Consider the following 24434-nt stretch of genomic DNA (forward strand, 5'->3'; position numbering starts at 1 on the left):
CAGTAAGTGATTTTATATAGATGAAGGTAGATTTACTTGGCCAAAAAGGACATGGCAGCAGAGTTGGCGATGGTCACCACTCTGGAGATGTGAGGGATCTTGGAGTTTGTCTGTACAATCCCAGCGTCTCCACAGCTTAATGCGACAGCGTCTGCAGCCTGCCAGGGGAGAAAGCTCATTATAAAAATCAAAATCTGTAATTGCACTCCAGCACCCACTCCAAAAGGGGCTATTATCACAGGAATTACTCCAGGGAAGAGCAAGGGGTGTGTGAGCCTAAGTAGGGCATCCATGCTGAGAGCATACTGGGTTAAACATACTAACTGCTAGCTGCATATGGAGTGTGAGGAATAGTTTATGATGGCTATAGTGACTGTTGTCTGAGTTTGTCTAAGAAGAGATGCAGTAAACATACTGTCACTGCCTCTGACACACACACACACACACACACCCTCAGTCAAACAGCATTATGTAAAGCAATTCCACTCGCATTGCTAGCTCCAAGGTGCGTGTTTTAGCACTCATTCATAGCTGTACTAACTGTCTCTGTGTGTGTGAGTGCAACACGGACTCTTCATGACCTTTTCAGCATGCCTCTGCTGCTGCCCAAAATGGAGTCACAGAGCCTCGCCGCAGGCCAGGAAGCCAACATCTTAGTATTACAGTGCTCTAATATACCGCTCTCCAGCTCCATGTCTCATCAGTGTCTCAGCTTTTTTAGGGCAAGATAACAACGTCAGGCTTTTTTTTTTCCTGATAGCGTCCAACCATGAACTGCCAATTAGTGCAGTAGAAGACCTACAGTAATAGTTGGTTTGAAGGGAGACTGGGAGCAAAGTTAATATGAATAACCAAAGGTAATATGTATAGATATTGGACTTCTCCACCCCCTCCTCTCTTCTTTTTGACGCATATCTTCTACCTTTTTTTATCTTTACTTTCTTGCTACTCTGCTTTCTTTCTGTATTTGCTCTCATATGGTCTTTTATTCTCTCTTGTTCCTTTCCACCCTCTCCCCCGCCTTCCCACCTCCCCCTTATATCATCCTCTCCCTCCAGTCCTTCCTCCTGCCTTCCATCTTAAACACTTCATTTCCCTTTCTCTTCTTCAACTGTCCATTTTCCCTCTGCCCTCCTTTTTGTCTCGTCTTTCCAAACTCCTCTCTACTTTCACTCCTCTCACATTATTCCGCTTCAGCCGCACAAACCCATATTGATCTGCTCTCATACTGGACTGGCCTGGCTAATTTCTTATGCAGTCTTGCAACAACCAATGCATAATATGCTGTATTGTTATTGTAGAATTTGATTAGACAACAGAATTAGGAACAGCAGGTTAATTACAATAATGCTTTCCTTTCAATATATTTGTTTTACCCTACGAACTCAACAGATTTGTAAAAAATTCCGCCAAAATTTAATCACCAACATAAAAAACATCTAAAACTCTCCTTGTGCAGGTTTGTAACCTTTTTATATTGTGGACTTGGGGGAGGTGGGGCTCGATCTGGCATGTCTTCCATCACAGTAATGCATATTTCACCAGCCGCTCTGTTAAATATGTCCACCCCCCCCACTCCTATTGATCACAAGTGCTTTTTGACTGCCTGGCTTTTATGACAAGGGTAACTCATGACTCAATTCCATTCCATTAGCAAAAGTACTTTTAAACAACGTCCTCAGCCATGGGATCTAAATAGGCTCTGATTAGGCACTATGAATCATTGGCTTGCTGACATGTGCACCCTTAAAGACGTACTTTAACCATATAGCTCATAAAAAGGGGGATGCACACTTGAGGATGTGTTATGTGTGATTTAGTGCTAAGAGAAGGCTTTTAGGGGTACCTGACGGTGAGGGTAGATGGTGACACCATCAGTGTTGGACACAGCTTTAGCGGCAGAAGAGACCAGCTGCTGCTGCTCTTCTACCCAGCGGTCCATATCAAAGTTGGCGAGCTTGGGCCCCCTCCGTCTGAGGGTTTGAGGGGTCCTCTGAGGCGTCCTGGGGCTCCGAGGCGTCTGGGGGCTGTGAGGGCTGTGGGTTCGACTGCGTGATTGGTGCACAGCCGTGGCAGCTTCTCTTGGAGATCTGTCACCATGTTTTGTCTCACTTTGTCCCAGCAGTGTGCCAGCGCTGAGGCCAAGTTCAAAGGGAGGGTTAGCTAATGACTGACCCCTGCTCAGAGCCAAGTGGACGGCCTCTTGCTTCAGCTGAGTCAGTTTTGTACCGCAGGCTCCACACTCACCCTGATCCCTTTCTCTGTCCCTGGCCTCTGTGGTGGACCGGCTGTGAACGCGGAGGTTCTCATGAAGAAACGCAGACAGGTCACTTGAATCCTACAGAATTTGAGAAAAAGGTGGCAGGGATAATTTTACATTTACAAACTAGGGACTGACCTGGCAATTAGGTGTTGGAAGTAATCATTTACAGTATTTATTCCTGCACATTTCACATCTCCCTGTAATTGACATTTGCTGCATTTTCACAAAACAGACAAAACTAATAAAAGCAAAAACATGCAGCACAAACTTCTAGCAAAGACATAATAACAAGCTAATTTGTTTTGTTTGATTTCAGCCTTGAGAATTTCATGAATGATCACTGAGCATAGGAAAATTGAGTTGTGGGAAGACACTGCAAGCAATCTTAGCACTTAGCAAACTAATAATGGAGTCAGTTATATTGATTAATACTTCATAAGTGCGGTAAGCAAAAACCCAGTGACTGTACCTTTAAAATAAATGCAATGTGTCACGAATCTCCACGTCATCTCATGAATATTCATGAAGAACATGCCACCAGGCAGAAATGATTAAAGAAACATTTTTATTTAGCTTAGGCATTATAAACCACTCTATAAACAAGAGAACAATTTGTATGTTTTGTATTTTCTGTGAATGAGGGCTGTGCAGTCATTCCCCATTATCATTTTGTCATTTTGTCATAATGATTTAAAGATAGAGGTTAGTGTTGTAGACAGTTGTTATTTAAATTACAGCTAATGATCAAATTCAATTAAGAAAACTTTGACAACTTGCAGCGTAAAAAAAAACTAAAAACAAAACATTTTTGACATTTAAGGTCTATCCCTGGACCCACGCTGTCAAATATAACAAAATGAAATCAAATCATCGCTTTTCACCTCACGTTTCATCCTGTCAAAGACACTCTCGTGTCACATCCTGTTTGGTCTGCCCTTGACACCTGCTAACATCCAACACACTCACTCCCTCCCTTCCTCGCTGCCCGTTCACCATCCATCGTGCAAGTTGCCAGCACATTGCCAGTGACCCATATTCCCCCAGAGGAGTACTGTAGGAGCTCTTAAATCTTATGTAAAACAGAGTCAATTCAAACTCTAAAAGACCTTCAGACTAAATGTATTTCATGAATTCAGTGGCAAGTTTTTTTTTTTTCCTTTATTCCATGAAATATGCAAAACAAACTGCAAATTCTACCACCTGCAACTTTAACTTCCAGGATTTAGTGCCTTGCTTTTCCATTAACAGAAATGATATCAAGTATATAGAATAATAAATGTGCTGAACTAGCCAAATGGGCTACTGGACTGAGTTTCTCAAAGCATGTGAAGACTTTCCATCTTAGCCAGACTGCAAGCCCATATAAAAAGATGACATTATAGCGCCTTGATGCTTTTGAGAAATTGGGCTCGGATCGATAAGCCTGCATGGAGCTAGCTGGCTTATCAGATTTCTACTGACCGTCTGCGGCCACAAGATCTCTCTCCTGCCTGCACTGTGTGTGTGTGTGTGTGTGTTGTGCTGGCCTGTGGTCGCTCTCTAAAAACATGACGCTATAGCTGCGCCCCATCCCACTTAAGAGGACAAAAATAAATAGTCTTTCCTCAATGGAGCGGACTGTGGAGACGACAACAGGGATGTTGAGATGAAATATTCATGCCCATTTTAAACCACTCGCACAGGAATGGCACTGGTTTACTTTGTCGATTGGGGTGTGTTGGATGGATGTTAGTGGTGACAAATGTACAGAAGGATGTGGGGAAGTACATGTGTGCATTCCTCTTAGAGGCAGGACTGTAAGGACTCATGTGCCCACATGAACATGTTTTATTGTCATAATATCAGAAAATGTGTTAAAAGTGGCAGTTTTATCGACAAAGTCTACATGTGTGTGATTATACAGCATTATGGCTGCAACTAATGATTAATTTCATTAACAATACATTTTTTTCTAGATAGATCTATTAATCATTTGTTCTGTAAAACATCAGAAAATAGTGAAAAAAAATGTATCACAATTTTCCAGACCGCAAGTCAACTTATTATATTGTATGTTTTGTCTGATCAGCACTCCAACCCCAAAAGATTTTCCTTCCAGTTTCAATATAGCAGACAAAGAAAAACTGCAGATAGTCACATTTCAGAAACAGTAAATTTAAGGCATTTTTGCTTAATAAAATTACTTTTCATTTAAAAAATGACTTATTGTTTCAGCTAGATTATATACTGTATATATATTCTGTTCAATGTTCTTATTTGTTATAAAAAAAAAAAAATTAAGCAAGCTCATGAATCCAATTATTTTGGGTGATTAAAATAAGATTTTACATCGCATATAGTTAGATAAAGAATATGCAGTGGCATATTTATGTATTTTTATTATATTGTCAACTATTACACAATACTACCACCTGCTGAAAATCCCCGAGATGTGTTTACCTGAATGATTTTTGATGCCAACACTTGGAAAACACCATTTTGACAATAAAATGTTACTCCATCAAGATTTGTTTCAGCCTAAAAGTGAGCAGACTGGGTTTGATTGCATTTATGGTCCACTACACCCCTGACCAGCTCCTCTCTCATTAGATCATTACGGTTACTGACCTTGCAGGAGAAGTGATGGTGCACAGCCAGGCTCAGAGCTTGTTTCTTCAGAGCAACAAGGGTCGCTGAGCACTTCTCACAGCACGCAACTTTCCGATCAGCCCTCCCAAAGCCAGGATTCATAGTGCCTCTACATAGAGTGCCACCGCCAGAGGACATGATACGGTCTCCTAAGGATCCAGGGAGAGACTTGTAGGACGGGACAGCGTCTGCTCTCTGGCACATATTCCGATGTGGGTCGCCCCTGGACCCTCCGGCACCCTCAGGAGTGGGGCGCTCCTTGGGATGGCAGCCGCAGCCTTTCCCTTTAATACTTGGAGAAAAGCCGGCGGACTCAATGTGATGCTGCACTTCTGAGCTCTGAGAAAGAAATCATTTTAAGAAGGATGTATGTGGGCTTTGGCAGCGGGAAATTAGATATCAATCGACGTGGACAACTGTAACCACACCCAAATGTTTTTTTCTAGCAGTGCAACAATATTATTATCATATAAAAGTCTATAAAAAGCAAAAATTTGTTACAAATGTTAAACAAATTCTTCTCTTAATGAATAAATCTGACTTACCCAATGTGTTCCTCTGACCGAGGCAGGAAATCTCTCTCCCCTCCGAGTCAGAGATGACATGACAACTTGTTAATATTTAAAAGGACATCCGAACAAAGGCAGGGTGCACTTTTATATAATTTTGCCAAAGCTCCATGGACATAAAACAAAAACACTTCACTCATGGCAGGCTTAAATAAAGAATATAATCAACTAAGAGGCTGGAGACACTATGTCAGAGGTGGAGTGATGACAGTGGCACAGTGGAGGAGAAGGAGTGAGCGCACGGGAGGACGCTCATGGATTTACTCGGCTATTTATTAGAAGCTCCTCAGGGAGGCGGTAAGGAGCAAGTGTTCAGACAAACATTCAATTGGATCAGGCGTTGAGCAGTTTATGGTTGTAATTTGAGCGAATATGTCTTTCCTGTCAGGTATGATTTCTCTCTTACGTAATAGTTCCTCACACTGTAGGCTATGTAATGGTATTGTGCACCTTCTTGCAACAGGAATACTCAGATAAACCAGCCTGTATGTGTACAAGGGGACATGCAATTCCTGTAGCATCCTTCTATATCACTGCAGCAACCAACATGATGACATTTTGCATCATGATGTCATTATATTCCTTATCATGAGCCATCTGAATTTACTGTTAAGTAGCACTGGAGGTCACCTTTGGCAGTAAGCGAGAATTATAAGAACAAATTTATTAAACTATGCAAAATGGAGGAAAAGTCTGCACATACACAGCATTTTTAAAATTATAACTCAAGGAAGTAACAATATATATAATAATATAAAGGTTAAAGGAGCACTCCAACAATTAAGTATTTCACTTCCAGAAAGTTAGGAGACTCACAAGGGACAGAAATAAAAACACAATGGTCAAATTTGGTGCAACAGAGGCCAAGAAAGCCTGACTTTTAATCCTTAGTATGGGTCGAGCTCCAGAAACCCTGGATCCTACATTTCCCATAATGCAACTCAATACCTTCTTTCTTTAGATTTGAAGACTGTGGGAGCCATGCATTTGATTTGTGTTAAATGTAATATTCCTCCCGAGCACTAGGGGGTGTATGGTAAAGGTCAGGTTGGCCACAGGTCATTTAAGTTCATGCCAGTAATCACAGATGTTGCTGATGGAAAGAAGCAAAAAGTTTTTGACTATGCTCAGATATATTGTTTGGCTGTCTTTGTATTAACTTTATGTTGAAAGCTTATTAGAAGTGACAGACAATACAGGAAACGGACATTGGTAAGAAAATTAACGCTGTATAAATGCAGTATAGGAAAAGACTGAATATCATTTCTGAGTGCGCGTCTAAACAATTAGGCCCATTAGCAGGCAGTAGCGGCTAAAGTGTAGGACAGAGTCATTAGAAAGACATTAAGGGTTATTTTTTCAGATATGGCAAAGTTCCAGAGTGTGTGTAAAATCAATGGAATCAATAAAATAACTAACAAGGAGTTGAAAAAACATCAAATGTTGCTTCACGTGTCTACCAGAAAAGTAGCAGTTTTTTCTGCTTTTACAGAGATTGTTCAACGACACTTTAAAAAAATCCACATTAATGGAGGAAAAAAGTCTAAAATTGGAAATTGTTTGTTGGTTTTTATTTATGAATATGGAATTTCCTTGCAGTCACCAACCTCCGTGTTATTAATATGTGCAGATACATCATCAAAGAAATGTTTGGCCTTTTTAAGCAGCAGTTAAAAACAAGGTAGGCTGTTTATTCTATTTCAAATTTGGAAAATAAGCATGAAAGAGAAATATCTTTGTATAGCTGTAGTGGAAAGTTGGATGGATTTAACGATAAGCTAACTCCATGATACAATATGTTTATATTCTCCCCTGGAAGTCACAACTTTTACAATATGGAGACTACAGTGACTGGTCTCTCCTACCACCGGGTATATGCAAACTAAATTTTGGACTTGCACTTATACTACATGGACCACTATCTCCTTCTTAATTAGGGTTGATAACATTGTTATTATTTATTTAGCATATTCCTAGCCCATATGGTTATTCTAATGTTAAATTATACATGTGCATTCCTTTCAGAGGCAGCACTGTAATGACTGATGTGCCCACATGAACATTAACGCACGTTTTAGTGTCATAACACCTGTCAGAAAACATGTTTTTATCAGCAGTTTTATCAACAAAGTCTACATACAGTATGTGTGTTATTATTAGGGCTGCCACTATGGTTTAATTTCATTATCAATACATTTTAGATTGATCTAGTAATCATTTGGTCTGTAAAATGTCAGAAAATAATACAAAAACATGTCCAAGACTGCAAGTTGACTTATCATATTGTATGTTTTGTCTGACTTACACTCCAAACCTCCCAAATTTTTCTTCCACTTTCAATTTACAGAGTAGATTAAGAAAAACAGCAATTAGTCACATTTCAGAACCAGTCAATTTAGGGGATTTTTGCCAGAAGCATGAGCATACTTCTGTCGTTCATCCCCTCCCAAAATGTATTATGCTCAGGGGCAGATTTAGTGAACACTGTCTTGCTTTATTTTCACCCTTTCCCCAACTGGGAATGCTGGTTTTGGCAGTGGTAGAAGAAGTACTCAAAACTGTTTTCTTAAGTAAAATGAGTAATACTGCACAGTAAAAATCCTGCATTCAAATTTTTGCTTTTAATTTTCAATAATGCTGGATAGTTTAATGAATAATAATGCATCATGTTTTTATTGGTTATATTTTGTGAATAAAATCCGAATCTGCAACATAACCAGTAACATTTATTTGTCAGAAAATTATTAGCGGTACAATGTTTTCCTCTTAAGTTGAAGTAGAAGTATACAGTTGCATATTTTTTAAGTGCCTTGGGGGCCTTTTGTAAGTCATTTCGGGGGACAATTAGAAAGAATAGTAACATAATTCAATGTTTTTCATATCTAAACATCATAATAAATCTATAGCTGTTTGGGGCTCTTTTAATTGGGGGCCAGATTATGCCATATTATGTTATGCTTCTTTCTTTTTTGCAAATAAAGAATGTTATCGTGTGTTTTCTTTGTGATAAATATGTTTCCTCCACATTTTGTCCAACGTTTCCCCAACAGAGCATTTGTTTTGTGTGATTACGGCAGCGACAGATGGTCGGCGGGCTATATAAGCTGCGCTGCGCTGCTGTGTGAGTAATTACGGTAGGAGACGTCATCCTCCTCCCCCACACCGCAGGCTCTTTTGCCGGTAAAAGATTGGTCGGACAGCGGGTGCCATTTGGCGCAGTTTTGAGCTTCATCCGTTAACAAAGGGCGTCCAGTTATTTATTTGTCGTCGTATTTGTGACTTTTATTTAATACATTTTGTCGTCACACATTCACGATGAGCTCAATTAACGTCAAAAAGCTGAAAGTGAACGAGCTGAAGGACGAGCTGAAAAAGCGTAATCTTTCGGACAAGGGGCTGAAGGCCGAGTTGATGGACCGCCTGCAGGCCGCGCTGGACGAGGAGGCCCTTGCCGGAGACTCCCCGCTGGATCAAGAGGCTGCAGCGGACGGAAGTTTCGGACAGGCCGCCGACCAAGAGGGCATGGGAGAGGAAGAAGAGGGCGAGGGCCCGGTAGAGGAGAGCATGGAGGCCAACAACGAGGAGGAGGAGGAGGAAGAAGAGGAGGAAGAGGAGCCTGAGAACGGGGGCGACGGTGATGGCGCTGCCGAAGACGAAGAGATGGGTGAAGGGGAAGAGGACGCGGATGAGGACGACGAGATGGATCCCATGCTCAAGGGAGACGTAGATGACATGGAGAAAATAGATACGGAGGATGGTGAGCCCGTGGAGCAGGCTGCTGAGGGTGAGTCGACCGGAGTGGTTATGAAAATGTGACTGGCTGGATGGACTGTGGCTGGGTGTCGGTTTTTGATATTTAACGTTAATGCTGCCGCGGGAGGGAGCCGGCGGGGAGTCACTTTAACCTGACTGCGTTACCACACAACAGAGCGTCCATGAGCTAAGATAGCGCTAGATAGCGTGACCCATGGATGTATAATAAGATCGGAAGATCTTATAATACAGCCATGGCGTGACCTTACTAGGCTAGCTTTAGCCACAAACCGAAACCGTGAGTTAGCCGGCCAGCTACATTAACGTTAGCACCGGTTAATCGTTTTATAACGTTAAGATTCGACAGTCCAGTCCACTAGCGTTACCATAGGAACAGTTATTTCATTGCTGGATGTCGTTAGCTACAGTTTCCATGTGAAGGAAGTAGAGAATAACCGATTCATGTAGATTACTTCATGCAACGTTACGGCTTTTCGTTGCGCCTGGTTAGCATGTTAGCTCGCCAGCTAACGTCATTTTCTTTGTCTGTGGTGCTAGCTAGCTGGTCGGCTAGTTCAGTGGTTCCCATGTTGAAGTCTGGCTACGAATGGTCGGTTGGAGGTGCGCCAAGAAAGTTATTTGTTAGCTAGTTATACTTTAAAGTTAGTTATACTAGTCACACTAAAAAAGTGGCATAAGGGGAAATGTCGGAAATAACTACTGCAGTGATTGAAGAGTGTCCTACAGTCACTGGTGCGTTGCTACTACCGACGCCTAAAAGAGACAATTTGGTAATTCAAAAAGAAATACAATTTTAATGTATCATTTCCAATTTCTTGGGGCTAAAGGTCTACACACGGAGTGACAGTGACCTACTGCGTGTGTGTGTACATATAAGTGTAGTTGACTTTATAAGGGCCGGGAACCTCTGAACCAGCTCACGTAAAGCGGTGCGGAAGATTGTGCAGGCGCTGAACTTGCTTGTCTAGCTAGCACGTGGTTAGTTTGTCTGTGGTTTGAATAAAAACACTCATGTCGCCAGGTGAGCAATAGAAAATATGCACTTACAACCAGTCATTTAGGTAACTCAGGGTAAGATATGGATATGGAAAGGGGAGGGGGAGGGGGTCAGTGCAGTTCTTGGTAGGTTTTCCATTTCCTTGCATGATGCATTTGTCCCAGTCAACAGTAAACTTGCCCCATAATTAATTAAACTTATTTCTGAATCCTATTGAAAACAATATATTCTAAGCCCTATATTGCAGGGTTAATGTCCCCATTATTTTTGCAGAGACTTGTTTTCTTCCCCCAGCCCCAGCAAACACTGTTCACTGTTCATTTGGACCAGCTTACATTGTAATTACTATCTGGTCATTACAGCTGTTACAATTTATGGAGTATGATTGTATTGTATTTTTAAGTGTACTCATGAGGTGTTACCTCTTAGTTACCTTTTTTTTATTATTGATAAATATGGTCGACACTATGTAACTAATGAACGGGCTTTGTGGGCCAGAACCCCACTGCCAGTCCGACCTCTCTCTCACACAAAAAGGAGCACCTCATTCTATATGTTTGTTCTATTTTCAAAGGGGATGCGGACAAAGACACGAATGCTGATCAGAAGAATAAGAAGGGTGTTAAGAGACGCCGGGAGGAACATGGAAGGGGCTACTTTGAATTTATTGAAGAGAACAAATACAGCTGGTAAGGATGGGACAGAGCAAAAATGGCCTTCAGCATCCCTGAAGTGCCATCCATAGCTTTGTTGAACTGTATTGGCTTTAAGTGCCAATGCACCTATAACTAGCAAGAGGAAAACCCTCATTTTCAAGTATTATACCATTTATTAATAACCCTACTTTTCACACATGTTTTGAGGGTCATCCCTGTCTACTTAAAGAACCTTACCATTTACCTTTTACAGTGCCCACTCACATTGTCTTTAAGGACTGCATTCTGTAGCAGAAGTGCATCTATCAAGTCTCTATGAATTTTCACATCTGTTCCTCATGCCACTTATTGTTTTGGAAAAGCCGGTTGTGTCCTCAAGGTGAATCAAGGCTGCTCAAAGAGAACCCAGAGGAAAGTAGCAGATGTGCACTTTTCAATGGAGGGAGGGAGGGTGGGGAGGAATAGCTGAGAGGCGTGGAAGGAGGGGTCCATTGCTGCAGGGTAGCACACAAGGACATAGCAAAATTCCCAAAGTGTTTTGGAACGTCCACGGAGGAACTCGCTATTGACCGTCCATCGTTTTGCCTCGCAATGGTCTATTTTTTTTATTTTTTTTTATTTTTACTTTTCGTTTTGTTTTTAATTTCACTGGTTGTATGACGTCAAAATGCTATTTCTGTCTCATGTATCATGTCTTGCGTGTATGTCATCATAGTGTGTGTGCGTGCGTGCGTGTGTGTTTTACAAGGCTCTTTTTCTACCCCTGTGCCGGTGACATCATGCATGGTGTGCATGTGAGTGTGCGTGCGTGTGTGTGTGCATACATGTACCTACTTCTTGGTCAGTGTTTTGTTTTCATTGCGCTGTTAACAGTTTAAGGATCAGCTGGCAGGAAATGGGATCACTTTTTTGAGGGCATCGCTTTTTTTTTTTTTTGCTTTTTTTTTTAAAAAAATTTTTGGAAAAGCCTTGGATTCTTCACGAGTGTTGGAACAAGATAGTATTGCTGCCTCTTTTTCAAGTATTTTTTTTTTTCCTCCTGAAAGCCAAGATTTTTTTTTTTTTTTTTTTTTTTTTTTTTTTTTTTTTTTGAAAGCGTCCTTTCATTTCCAAGTGAAAGTCCAGTTTTTCCTATTACCGCATTTTTTTTCCCCCCTATAATACTTCACCGCATTAATCTACCCTATGTGAAATCGTTGGCCCCTGGGCAGCCACAGGCCTGTAGAGCGTCAGCCAGTATGTGTGACCCGCTGGCTGGCTGCACTGACCATATGCTCCAGTTAAGACAGAATGTTCTACAGAGCCACCATAAATCTCCCCACAGCAGCCATTTGTACAACACTCAAGGCTGTTAGAGGACAAATATCATGACAGATGTCTTTTGACTTGGGGAGATGTAAATACTGCTGCAGATGAGAATGGGGGTGATGAACCCACAGTCTGTTTCTTTCTACTGAATAATTTCACTATTCCACTGGACTGCCTCAGGTGGCACAGTGCTTTAAACATATATATATAACTTTTTTTATTTTTTATTTTTTTTTAATCTTAACAACATTTCACTAGTTCCTTTTAAACTTCCCACAAGAGACTTAAGTACCTAAACTCAAGCTACAGAGTTGGTAAGTTGCTGTGGCTCTATGTACACTGATTGCTCATTTCAGGCAGCTAAACATGCCAACTTGTACTGCATAGATATATAGTTACACAGTACAGTGTGAGATAGTCATGACCTTTTTAATTTAGAATTCCACATACTGGAAGTTAAATATAACTACACCCACTATCGCTATTCAACTGACCCCACAGCAGTCCTGGAGACCATAAACACACGTTGATCTGAAAGGGGAGAGGTCTGTTTGATTATCACTTTTTAACCAATGGATAGCCTTGCATGCTAAGGCTAGCGGAGGTGCTGTTTTTCTGTGTATCTCTCACATTTTAGATTTCACTGGATACTGCAAGGTAAGTGTTGTTTGCCAAGGCCCACAATAAAGCTGACTATCCAGAAAGTTTGGAGGCTCGCTTGCCCAATTTTACAGTTTATTTTTTTTGTATTGTTTCCCCTAGTCTGTCTTCCTACTTCTCCCCCCTCCCCCCTATATTTCTTTTTTTTCAGCAAGTGGTACCCATGCAGCTGAAATGATGTGAATCCTCCAATTGACTGCATGTGCTCTCTTTTCAGGGCCTCATTTAAGTCTCCTGTGCCACCCCTGGAGGAAGAGGATGAGGAGTTTGATGACACAAAAGTCTGCCTGGATACCTGTAAGTGGTTTAATGTGACAAATGACTACACCAATGGATTTTTTTTTTCTTTTCTTTACAATTTATCCAGGTTAATTGTAGTCAAGGATCCAAAATTGTGTTTGCAAATATGTCCAAAAAGAATTAAATGACAACTAACTATAACGTAAATTACACCTACATATTGATATTCACATTGATATGGATATATTTGCATGGATACAGTTATTGAGTGTCTTTTTTTTTTTTTTTTTTTTTCTTTAGACAATTGCGACCTGCACTTTAAGGTGTCACGGGACCGTTACAGCGCCTCATCTCTCACAATGGAGAGTTTTGCTTACCTCTGGTCCGGAGGCAAGGCCACTTATGGTGTGAACAAAGGCAAAGCCTGCTTTGAGATGAAGGTACAATAACAACGAGGATTAACTGCATTAATAAGTTTACTGTGTGAGTAAACATGTTAGTCATTCTCAAAGAATCCATTTCACTTCATGTGTTTTTTCTTAATGTCAACAGATTACAGAAAAGATTCCAGTGAAGCACATTTCCAGTAAGAACATGGACATCCATGACGTGCAGGTCGGCTGGTCCCTGGCTACCGGCACGCTGCTGCTTGGTCAGTGTCTCTTATACTTGCTTTAGCTCTACAGTTTGTCTCTGTAACAGTATTATTGTCAGTTTTCATTCAGGCATTTAATGTCTTGGTATGAAGTGTTGCGTCCAACAGTGACTTTCCATCAACCCATGGCAGCGTTCGCCAGAATGATTCATACTTGGTCACATCACACATGCAGATGTTCACTGTTAAAACGAAGGGTTTTTTTTTTTAAGGAGACTTTTTTTGGTCTAAGGACTGACACATTAATGGGGTATCATTGCCTCTTTGATGATGGCCAAGCCAACGCAGCCATTTGCTATAATTCATTCATTCCAAACACTGCACAGTTTCTTGACTCAACAGTACGTTCCATTCATTTAATGTCAGCAAGAAAGTGAACCTTTGTATTAAAACTTGGACAAACCAAACTGCAACGGGTGCATATTTGCATTGAAGAACAGCCACATTAGTTCACATTAAACACTGAGGCTGGTGTCATCCTCCCTTTTTTTTGAAAGCCAGTCTGTCCTGAGATCCCTCTAGTGGTTCATAAGCAGCATGACACATTTAATGTGAAGTAGTTTCAGTTCTGGCTGCATCATGGTAACGGTAACTGGCCTACTGCCAACACGGATGATTCACACACCATTACAGTCCAAGTGATTGGGACATGATGTTGTAATTCAGAAATATCACCATCTGTTAACTGTCACTATGCATTTGTCAGTTAATGTGTTCTCCCATTATTGTTTAGGTGAGGAGGAGCATTCTTATGCGTACTCAGGGAAGGGTAAGAAGACCACCAACTGTGTAACGGAGGACTTTGGAGAAACCTATGAGGAGAATGATGTCATCTGCTGCCTTATTGTAAGACATAGTCGGATTAAGTGCTATTTGTATTTAGCTTAGAATTTAAAATGCCCTAAAGCATGTATTCAGAGATAACTTAAATATGTGGGAACCAGTTATTCTCTGTAAAATAACCGTGACAACAACTACAAACTGACAATGAACAGCAACCTTTCTTTATATATTGAAAATGAAGTGCAAGTAGATTAAAAGAAATAAGGTTTCTCAATTAATTTCCAGTTTTTGTGCTAAAAAAAAACTGCATCTTTCTTTGTTCAGGACTTTGAGGGTGAGGACCTGGTGTTGTCCTTCTCCAAGAACGGTGGGGAGCCAGCTGTCGCTTTCCAGGTCAGCAAGGACTCCCTGAACGGCCAGGCTCTTTTCCCCCACGTCATCTGCCACAACTGCGCCGTAGAGTTCAACTTTGGCCAGATGGAGACTCCGTACTTCCCTCAGCCCCAGGGCTACACCTTCCTGCAGCAGATCCCAGTGGATGACAGAGTCCGAGGGCTCAAGGGGCCACAGACCAAGGCTGACTGCGAGGTAAGCACAGTCATGTTCAGATATTCTTTTAATCAGTCATGCACTTCTCTCTTTGTAAACTTTTGCAATGGTCTTGACTTTTTTCTTTTCGTATTGCATAGATCATAGTGATGGTCGGCCTGCCAGGCTCAGGGAAGACCACATGGGTGAAGAACCATGTCCAGGAGAACCCCGGCAAATACTACATCTTGGGCAGTGACACCATTGTGGACAAGATGATGGTCAGTTGTGATACAGCTGTGTGGTGTTTATAGTAGCTGTTACATTCAGTAGCCTTGAGAAATCTTGACAAACAATCTTATTCTTTTTATCCAATTTCATTCATAATACAGATCAACAGCCTGAAACGCCAGTCAAAGGACATCACAAAACTGACTGCCATCTCCCAGAGAGCACCTCTCTTCTTGGGAAAGTTCATTGAGATCGCTGCCCGCAAGAAGAGAAACTACATCCTCGATCATGTAAGTGACTTACCAGCATGATACAGATATGACATATGTGAAATAAACTATATTAAATCACAGTATAACTGAGCTATCTTTCTCCTCCCTCCAGACTAACTTGTCTGCCCCGGGCCAGAAGAGGAAGATGTGCTTGTTTGCAGGCTTCCAGCGTAAGGCTGTGGTGGTCCTTCCCTCCGATGATGATTTCAAGGAGAGAGTCCAGAAGAAGGTTGAGAGTGATGGCAAAGAAGTGCCTGAGCATGCTGTCCTCAAAATGAAAGGTACAAAAAAAGATCTTGGAGACCCTTTGTCACTGGTTCTTAACACAGCAAAGACTTATTTGAGGATATGTGAATGTAGTTTTTCCCCAGATGTGGTTGTCTGTTTTCATCATTAATGTTCTGGTTTTGTTTTCCTTCTCGCAGGCTTCTTCTCTCTGCCCGAGGAGGGAGAGAGCTTCATCGAGGTCATCTTCGCCGAGACTCAGAAGGAAGACGCTGCCAAGCTGCTGGAACAGTACAAAGAGGAAAGCAAGACAGCTCTGCCCGCTGAGAAGAAGCCCAACCAGGGAAGCACAACGCCAAAAAGAGGCGGCGGCATCCGTGGCGGCGGCCGGGGAGGCAAGAACCAGTTCGGCCGCGGCGGTGGACTTGGACAGAGAGGCGGTGGCCGTGGAGGCTTCCAGAACAGAGGCAACTTTAGAGGAGGTAGGTTTGGAAGGAAGTCATGGGAACACATGATTACAGCTCTGAACGGCACATCGGCGCTAGAGCGTGCTCCGCCTGGCTTGTGGTAAAGGGCTGTTCAATCTTAATTTGTGCTATATCTGGTCTGTCTGCAGCCCCCGGCCCCCGTGGTGGCTTCAACCGCCCCCCTCGTGGCTTCCTGCCTCCCCCAGCGTTCAGAGGAGGTTTCCCCAACCGTGGCAACTTCAACCGGGGTGGCGGCCCCATTCCCAGCCTTGGTGGATCCCCCAGGGGCGGACCAATGAGGGGTAACATGGGCCCCAGAGGAGGACACATGAACAGAGGCGGCCCAATGAACAGGGGGAACATGAGCAGAGGAGGTGGAGGCAACATGAGCCGTGGTGGAAACAGGGGACATCCCAACCAGGTGGGTTTGACAATGATGCCTTTACATCCTGTTCTCCCGTTTGAACTAGCATTGACTATCTTAAAATGTCAACATGCTATCGATCTTGTGGGGAAACCTCATGGTCATCATTTCCTTGCCTTTCTGCGCCTACAGTTTCAGCAGAGAGGCGGTAACCGTGGCAACTTTGGCAACAAGAACGGCAACTATGGTAACAACAGGAATAGCGGCAACTTTGGCAACAGGAACGGCATGGACAAGGCCCAAGCCTTCAACCAGAGCTGGCAGCAAGGGGTAAATGCTGCTGCTGGAAAAATGTCTCTACTTGCATGTCACACTAAAATTTAAGATGTGGATTTTCTGCACTGTCACAATATAAGTTTACAGGCTATAAACTCTTGAATTTTGCCTTTGATGTCAGAGCATCTCTGAATGCAACGACAAGGGGAAAACTTTTACATTAGTTCTGCTTTTAACTGTATTTTGGAGCAATATAACTTTGACAGAAGCAAAATATATTGAAGGTAGATCATCTAAAAACTTGTTAAGTATAAACACAAAGTCAACTTATGCATGTCTTGTGTGTCCCGTGCAGTTCTGGAACCAGAAGCCGTGGAGCCAGCAGTATCAGCCTGGATATTATTAAGACACTTGTTCTAACGGACTGGTGGCCGACACTGAGACCCACCACTAGCCACGGAACATCCCTCCACCCCGCTGTTTTTTGATTTATTTTTTTTTTGTTTTTGTTTTCCTAGAACCCACTTTTTAAAAAAAAAAAGAGAAAAAAAAAATTTAAAAACCCACCAACCAACAGAGACTAAAGCGATATGGAGAAACAACATTCCACGTCAGAGAGGAGACCAGGCATCCTGAGTGTAATCGAAGCTTTATATATATCTATACACACATGTGCAACGTGGGTTCAGTGTCATTCAATCATCTGTTGTTGTTTTTTTTTTTTGTTTTTTTTCTCTTTTGTTGTATATTATCCTTTTTTTTTTCACCACTTTTAAATGACGTGCTTTTAAAAAAAAAAAAAAAAAAATCTAATGTTTGTAATATCAGGAACCAGAAACATTTTGCCAGTCTGGCAGATGTTAAGAGATTTTTTTTTTTTTTTCTTTTTTTTTCAGGGTTGTGCATTTTATCTGTGCTTTTTCTTTCTTTTTTTCTTTTTTTTTAAATTACAAATTGTAAATATTTGTTTTTGCGTAGTTTGTATGAGAAGTTTAAGAAACAGTAATGATTGAAAGGAACCGTGGCTTCTTAGAGAGAAGCATGGTAGCTGATAATATTGTTAGACTGTCAATAGAGTCGACTGTCAAACAGTTGAATTGAAGCAAATGAATTACAGCAAAGTTTTTGTCTTTTGTTCCCATTATCAAACCTGTAACCTAAACTCCATAGACCTACAATAAACAACTCGTTGGCTTTTTTACATCTCTTCCTGGCTTATGACTTTTGATTCAGTTCAAAGGTGTGTAAAAGACCTTTGAATGGGCGATGGCCTGGTTTGCTACTTCAAACAATAAGGACATCAGCCCCACTACTGGCCCCCAGTTGACACCTCATTAGTAAAGTATTCCCCTCAAGTGTCCTGTCTTTGATACGTCATTTCCAGTTCTTCAGCTATTCTAATGTACATTGCTTTGGGAAAGTATTTTGGCCAAGCCATTTTAAGGATATAAGTAAGCCATTTTTTAGTACTACATTATGCCTTTTAATGCATTTATTTTAAAATAAGTGTTTTAATTTATATATATAGATATATTAAATTAGGGCACTGACTACGCTTGATTCTCAGGAGAAGGTGTGGTTCTTGGATTGTCTTTATCAACGGTTCCTTTAGTGCAGAAACTTCTGAAAACAACTAGCACTGATCAATTAAAAGTCAGAACCACAAAATTGAAATTTTTTTGCTTTTTTTTTGTTGTTGTTGAAAAAAAAAAATTAGATTAACACCACTATTTCAACAAAGTACATTTCTGATGATGCTAGTTCAGCACAAAAGTGGTTGAAAGCAGGCAGGGGTTGCTCATTTTCACCAGCAAACCAAAAAGGGCTACACAGTGTCACAATACACCCACGACCGACACCATCAACTGTTCATAAAAACAAACAAAAAAAAACCTTTTCAGACTGAAGGAAAGAGAAGAAACTTTTTATTTTTCACCTTTTTAAAGGTATGGTTACGTTATTTCAAGGCACTCCGGAGTTCATGTTGGTAACTGTGTGGCCCGGCAATAATGGCAGCTCCTCATTTAACAGCTCATAATGTGCCACACCACATTATCCTGGCAGAGGACACCCAGCTTGTGTTTCAACATCAGAGCTGGTAAACAGACCATTAATACAGAACACACTGGTGTGTGTCCATTGTTTTTTTTTTTTTTGTTTTGTTTTGTTTTTTGGTTTTTCTTTGCTTTATTTTCTGCCCATGCTGATATTTAAACATGTAAATACTTCACCACTATTTCAACCATGCACGAATGTACATTAATTGACTTCCAAGTAATACTGTGTTGTGATTAAGAAAGTGTTAGTTTGCCCGAGTACTGCTGTGTGATGAATTGTCGACTATATTTAAATGTCTGGAGAGTTTCTGCCCTCCTGTTTTAATTGTACTGGATACATAAATCTAGCAGAATGCAAGCTTTGAGTTTACAGTCTAATCTATAAAAATGACAGACACTATATTTTTTAATCGCTTTATGTTGCAGGTTGTATATCAGGTCTTTTATTATTAAACCAACAGTGCAAAAGCTTTGAGATTTGTTGTCTTTTCTATCTGACAGTTTTTTGATATTTGTGTTTATAAAAATCTGGGATTGTATTTTCTTTTTAAATTTGTCTCAACTCTATTAAAAGTCAAAGAAGCTGGTATACAGTGACTTTGTTGTTTGTTACAGTGCTTAAAACAAGTTGTCATTGGAAGTTTTTACTTCTGTTTATTGACTTATAGTGTTAAATCAAAGTAGATTTAATGAGGCTTTTATTGACAGAAAAAGACTTTATGGTCAAAGTGAAAACATTCCTACAAATTGATCTCATAAAATACTTGTTTGTATAAGTTTTTACCCCCCTCCGTGTTAGTGTTGAGCTACAAAAGATGCAACTCTTTCCCATTCTTTGCAAAACTGCTGCAAGGTTGCATGGGTTGACATGACCAGGACCATTATACGACATCCCTGTGTAGCTTTAGCTTTAGCTCGGGCTCATTGTCTCATTACAAATCAAACCACATCACAGGTTTCTTGCAGACTGCGTCAGATTTTCCTCTAGAGTTTCCCTGCGTTCGAGTCACCCTCTACCTCCACAAGCCTTGCAGAGCCTGCTGCAGAGAATCATCCTCACAGCGTGACGCTGACACCACTGTGCTTCTGATGATCTGCAGCGTAACACTACATTTAGTCTGATGGCCTGTAAGCTCAATTCTGGTCTCATCAGACCATAAAAACGTCTTCCTGCTGACTTCAGAGTCTCCTACTAATCTGTGACTGGTGAAGCATCCGGCCAACTGTTGTTGTCTCCGCAGTCTCTCCAATCTGAGCCTCTGGAGCTTGGAACTCCTTCAGAGTCATGACAGGTCTCTTGGTGTCCACCCTCACTCATATCTTTCTTGCACGCTCTCTCAGTTTTTCAGCATTGCCTGCTGAAAGGCAGATTTACAACTGTGCTGTTCTCTTTCCATTTCCTAATGACGGATTTAACTGCACTCCAAGGGATGTTCAACGACTCGGAAATGTTCTTGTATCCATCATTTAACTTGAGTTGCTTGGAATGTTTCTTTCCCTTAATGGTGGAAGTTTTTCTCTTATCCCGTCTCACCAAAAGCGCGACCTTGTAGATGCAGGTGTATTTATACTACAATCAATTGAAAGCACTTGACTCTCTACTGAAAGAATTATGACTTCTGAAACTACTTGGCTGCACAAGTGAGGGTTTCAGTGTCCAGTTAAAGGTGCAAATGTGCACTCTATAGGGATCTGTTTTCACCTTGATGTTGAGTTTATTTTTATGTCGATCAGTGTCAAAAAAGCTGCATTAAATCTACTTTGAATGTTGTAAAAAGTAAAAACAGGCATGATGACTTTTCATAGAGACTGTGTCTTTATCTAAAGGTGGAATAATCCAGCAGTATGTGTGACCTTTTTGACATTCACGTCTCTTCACAGCACCACCTGCGTCCCTTCCATTCACGTGTGCCCCGGTGTTGCCCGGAGGCGCATGATGGGAATCCACTTCCCTCCCAGACAGACAGCTGCTTGTCTTCGGCTGGCCTGCGTGTTTACCTCCATCAGCAGCATATTAGTGAATGACAAGACCCCCCACTCAGACAGCAAACAGCGCATTAGGCATCGGCCCTGATTACCAACGTTTGGCCCGGTCTAAGCCTGATGTAAACACACGAAGACCCCGTTCTAGCTTAATGTGAATTGACTCCATGTTTCTCTGTATGTGGCCGTGTAGCTTCTTCCCACTGCAAATAAAGCATTACAGGTAGGTTTGACCCTCTTTGTCAATGACAGCGTGGCCTCAGTGTAACAAGTGTTATAAGTCATTAGGCAAATTATTTGCTCTGCTCCACAATTTCCTATAAGTGCAAATAAAGAGGTGAAAGAGGAGCTGCAGCAGCTGTATGTAACTGCATGTGAATGCATCATGAATGTGAAAGAGGGGCTCGGGTGCAGACAGACAACAGGGAAGAAGAGGACCAGAAGCTTTAAGTGAAACAAAATATTTTATTTTCCAAACATAAACTCATCCATATTATGTACAGCTTGAAAATATAACATATCGGACAGAATTTGAATGATGTCCCCACGATTCAACGCAATTCATACAAATTCAAATAAAAATAAAAAAGGATATCAAAAATTTACAAAATATATAAAAGTGCTTGTGAAAGGAAATGGAGTTTAATGTTGTGTGTGTGAAACTCCCAATAAATGTCCATTTAAATAGAAAGTACTAGATGTGTTGTTTCAAACCATTAAATATGTCAATTCCCCAATGAAACTATAATATTTCCATAATACTTCTCAGCCATTATAGAATTGTTATAGTAGTTTTCAATGAAGTTAACTTCATACTATGGAAACATTGTCCATTGTGCACGCACACCTCTCTACAATCATATTGGGAAACTCAGCCACTTCTATCTCCGTGTAGTCTCCCTTCTTCACCAGGTACATGATGGGTAACGGGGCGCTCTCAGACACCGTGCACCTCCTCTCTCCGTATCCGTAGTTGCGCTTGGGTTGCTTGCAGCCTCCGGTGCACCTGAAGGCCTGGTAACCCGCCGGCTCGATGATCCAGTACTGCGTCCAGGTGAGCGCACGGAAGTTGATGAAGTACTGCTCCCTGCAGCAGGTGTCTTTGTTTTGGTTGACATCACAGTCGCCACGAGAGCTGCAGAAGAAAAAGATAAAGACAGTTAGATAATTGTTCATTTAAGGGGGGAAAGGGGGCTGGGGGTACCAAAACATATCTTACAGGGGGCCCAGAATCTCTCAGCTACGCCCCTGCTAAGCTATTATCCAATTATGATATATGTTGTTTTTTTTAGTAGGTAAATCTATATAAACAAGCCTAAAATATACCTATGTAGAAGTTTTAAAAAAACATAGCACACTTACAATTAGAGCACGTGCTTTTTGTAAACAGGTTGTTTATTGATACCAGCCAGTACTTTGTCACTAGATTTCTCCAAACCACGAGAATGAGTAAACTAACGCCCCTGTGCCACCCTGCTACAACTCTAATAACGAATGCAAATGCTAACAGGTACCAAAAAAAAGGATATGGGCTAATTGTCACATTGATACAATATCCTGTATATCAAAAGCTCGCGCCCTTACCCGTACTCTTCGAGGTTGAGTGTGTAGAGGATGAGCTCGGGTTTTCCCAAGGTGTTGTCCGTCTGCTCCTGGGTGGTAAAGCGCACACTCTTGGCCATCTCTGCCGCGTAGCTGCCAGGTCTCTCGCCCTCGATCCACACCTCCAGGTGCATAGGTGTCTTCTGCTGGGTCTTGGACCAATAGTGCACCGCCTGTGTCACATCAAAGCTCTTCCAGCCGGTCTCGTGAATTGGGATCAACCTGTGAACACGAGAGATAAGGACAATTAATTAGAAGAAGGTAAAACTGACATTTCCTGATCTGATTGTCTGTTTGGCAACCACTGAGGGGATGAATAACATTTAATTATGATTAAGATAACCCACTGAGAGCTTAATTGCTTTACAGTTAATATATTTTACAACACGTCATCAGGGGAAAAACATCTCTTACCGTGAATCTACCAGTGATGTCCGGTTGGATCCGTTGGGCAACACCTCCACCCAGTAGATGCTGACCCGGGCGTTGTTAACGGGCCGGTGGTTCTTCCTCTCCACCGCGAAGCGTTTGTGGTAGGAAGCCCTCTGGTAGAGCTTCAGCTCCGCCATGGTCACCTCGCTGTTATCCGGGATCCTCGCCTCCATGTCGAACACCATGCGATTCCGAGTGGTGTCAGAGTACACATACTCTCCGGAGATATCTAAAACACAAAGCATTTATGCGATTAGGTGATATTCTCCTATAAATTATCTAGAAATTGCTGTTTGGTAAAGGTAATTCTGTGCGTAAAACTGTCTTTGCGCATCAAGTGTCACAATTACGCACGGAAATAACTGTTTACTTCTACCGGTATCGGTGTCAAAGCTATTTTCATATGAATTGCTATAAATTATTTGTTATATATTTTAAAAATAGGGAAGGTCCTTACCAGCATTGCCAGGGATTCCTCTCAGGATGCCCGCCAGGCTCGGCAAAGATCTGCGTCTCCTGCTGTGGTGCATCTTCAGCATGGACATGTACTTATTTCTGATATGAGCGGGAATAACCAGGTTCTCCAAATCCCTCTTATGGATCTTAGGAACTTCATCCAAGCCCAGTTTCTGCAGCAGCGCGTCCTTCATATCCTGATGCGTAAAAGCCCCGGCGAGACCGAAGAAAACGGTGCACAGGACACAAGCGCGGAGGAAATCCATGAGGAAAACTTCAGTGTGATCGACAGCAGAACGGTAGCACAAGTCACCCAGAGATAGACAGTGCCCCCCTGACACTCCTCCGGCCCCTTATATTGTTGCGGCCCTCCCAGTCGTTCGCACTTTGTCGATGGGGGCAGGGACCCTTATCAGAACAAAGGTGCGACAATACAGCCCCATCCTAAACAGGATATCTAAGTGGCCATACTTCAAACAGCAACAATTAGACTCGAGTGCCATCCGTATTGTGTGGGTGTAATTTCACCATAGTTCCACTAAAACTATGCTTGATGTCGGTGGCCTGTGTTGCATTTGATGCCAGAATGAGGATCTAAAATCTGGTCTTTATAGTGTAAATAAACAAGTTCATTTATATTTATCTAGCTTTGGCAAAATCAGACAATCAAATTTTGTTTTTGTTTTTTTGTGCATTTAATGTATTTATATAATTGTTAAACTATATTTTTGGAGGCCGAACCAAGTATCACAATGCTTAAATTGGTGCAGGGTTTAGTGTTACATAATGGTCTAATTGTTATTTCAGAGACTATTCTCCCCTGAAATGAATAAGATTGTAGGGGAAACAACTAATTTGTGTGTTTATTTGGCCAGAAATGTATCAAATTTAAAATAATGACCATCAACAAAAAATATAATTGACTACAAATATCAGTATTGTGATTCAAAAACCTACATCTGTCCAGCCATAATTATCGGTTAAGTCATCACCAAGGAGAGTTTGACA

At 41.5% G+C, this 24434-nt stretch overlaps 3 protein-coding genes across 5 annotated transcripts in view; 1 reads left to right on the forward strand and 2 right to left on the reverse strand.

Moving 5' to 3' along the window:
* Positions 1-8493, reverse strand: part of kif26bb (kinesin family member 26Bb) — a 34377-nt gene extending 25884 nt beyond the window's left edge. For all 3 annotated transcript variants that reach the window (XM_067573201.1, XM_067573203.1, XM_067573202.1), the window contains exons 1-4: positions 5437-8493; positions 4871-5230; positions 1847-2338; positions 37-158 (exon numbers count right to left, since the gene is read on the reverse strand). In XM_067573201.1, coding sequence (XP_067429302.1) covers positions 37-158; positions 1847-2338; positions 4871-5230; positions 5437-5496 — 1034 coding nt within the window. In that variant the 5' untranslated portion in view covers positions 5497-8493. The remainder of the gene's footprint in view (positions 1-36; positions 159-1846; positions 2339-4870; positions 5231-5436) is intronic.
* A 135-nt stretch (positions 8494-8628) lies between these two features.
* On the forward strand, positions 8629-18097 carry hnrnpub (heterogeneous nuclear ribonucleoprotein Ub). Its single transcript, XM_067573204.1, has 14 exons — positions 8629-9244; positions 10806-10920; positions 13073-13152; positions 13396-13535; positions 13648-13747; positions 14484-14596; positions 14858-15121; positions 15223-15342; positions 15454-15582; positions 15677-15845; positions 15990-16271; positions 16406-16677; positions 16813-16950; positions 17252-18097. The coding sequence occupies exons 1-14, from the start codon at positions 8776-8778 to the stop codon at positions 17300-17302; spliced, it is 2442 nt and encodes an 813-aa protein (XP_067429305.1). The 5' UTR covers positions 8629-8775; the 3' UTR covers positions 17303-18097.
* A 3288-nt stretch (positions 18098-21385) lies between these two features.
* On the reverse strand, positions 21386-24093 carry lft1 (lefty1). Its single transcript, XM_067572344.1, has 4 exons — positions 23428-24093; positions 22953-23199; positions 22521-22760; positions 21386-22071 (listed from the first exon to the last, which is right to left on the reverse strand). The coding sequence occupies exons 1-4, from the start codon at positions 23690-23692 to the stop codon at positions 21747-21749; spliced, it is 1077 nt and encodes a 358-aa protein (XP_067428445.1). The 5' UTR covers positions 23693-24093; the 3' UTR covers positions 21386-21746.
* Between the last annotated feature and the right edge of the window lie 341 nt (positions 24094-24434).

This window comes from Thunnus thynnus, chromosome 18 (genome assembly GCF_963924715.1).
Source record: "Thunnus thynnus chromosome 18, fThuThy2.1, whole genome shotgun sequence".
Taxonomy (NCBI): Eukaryota; Metazoa; Chordata; class Actinopteri; order Scombriformes; family Scombridae; genus Thunnus; species Thunnus thynnus.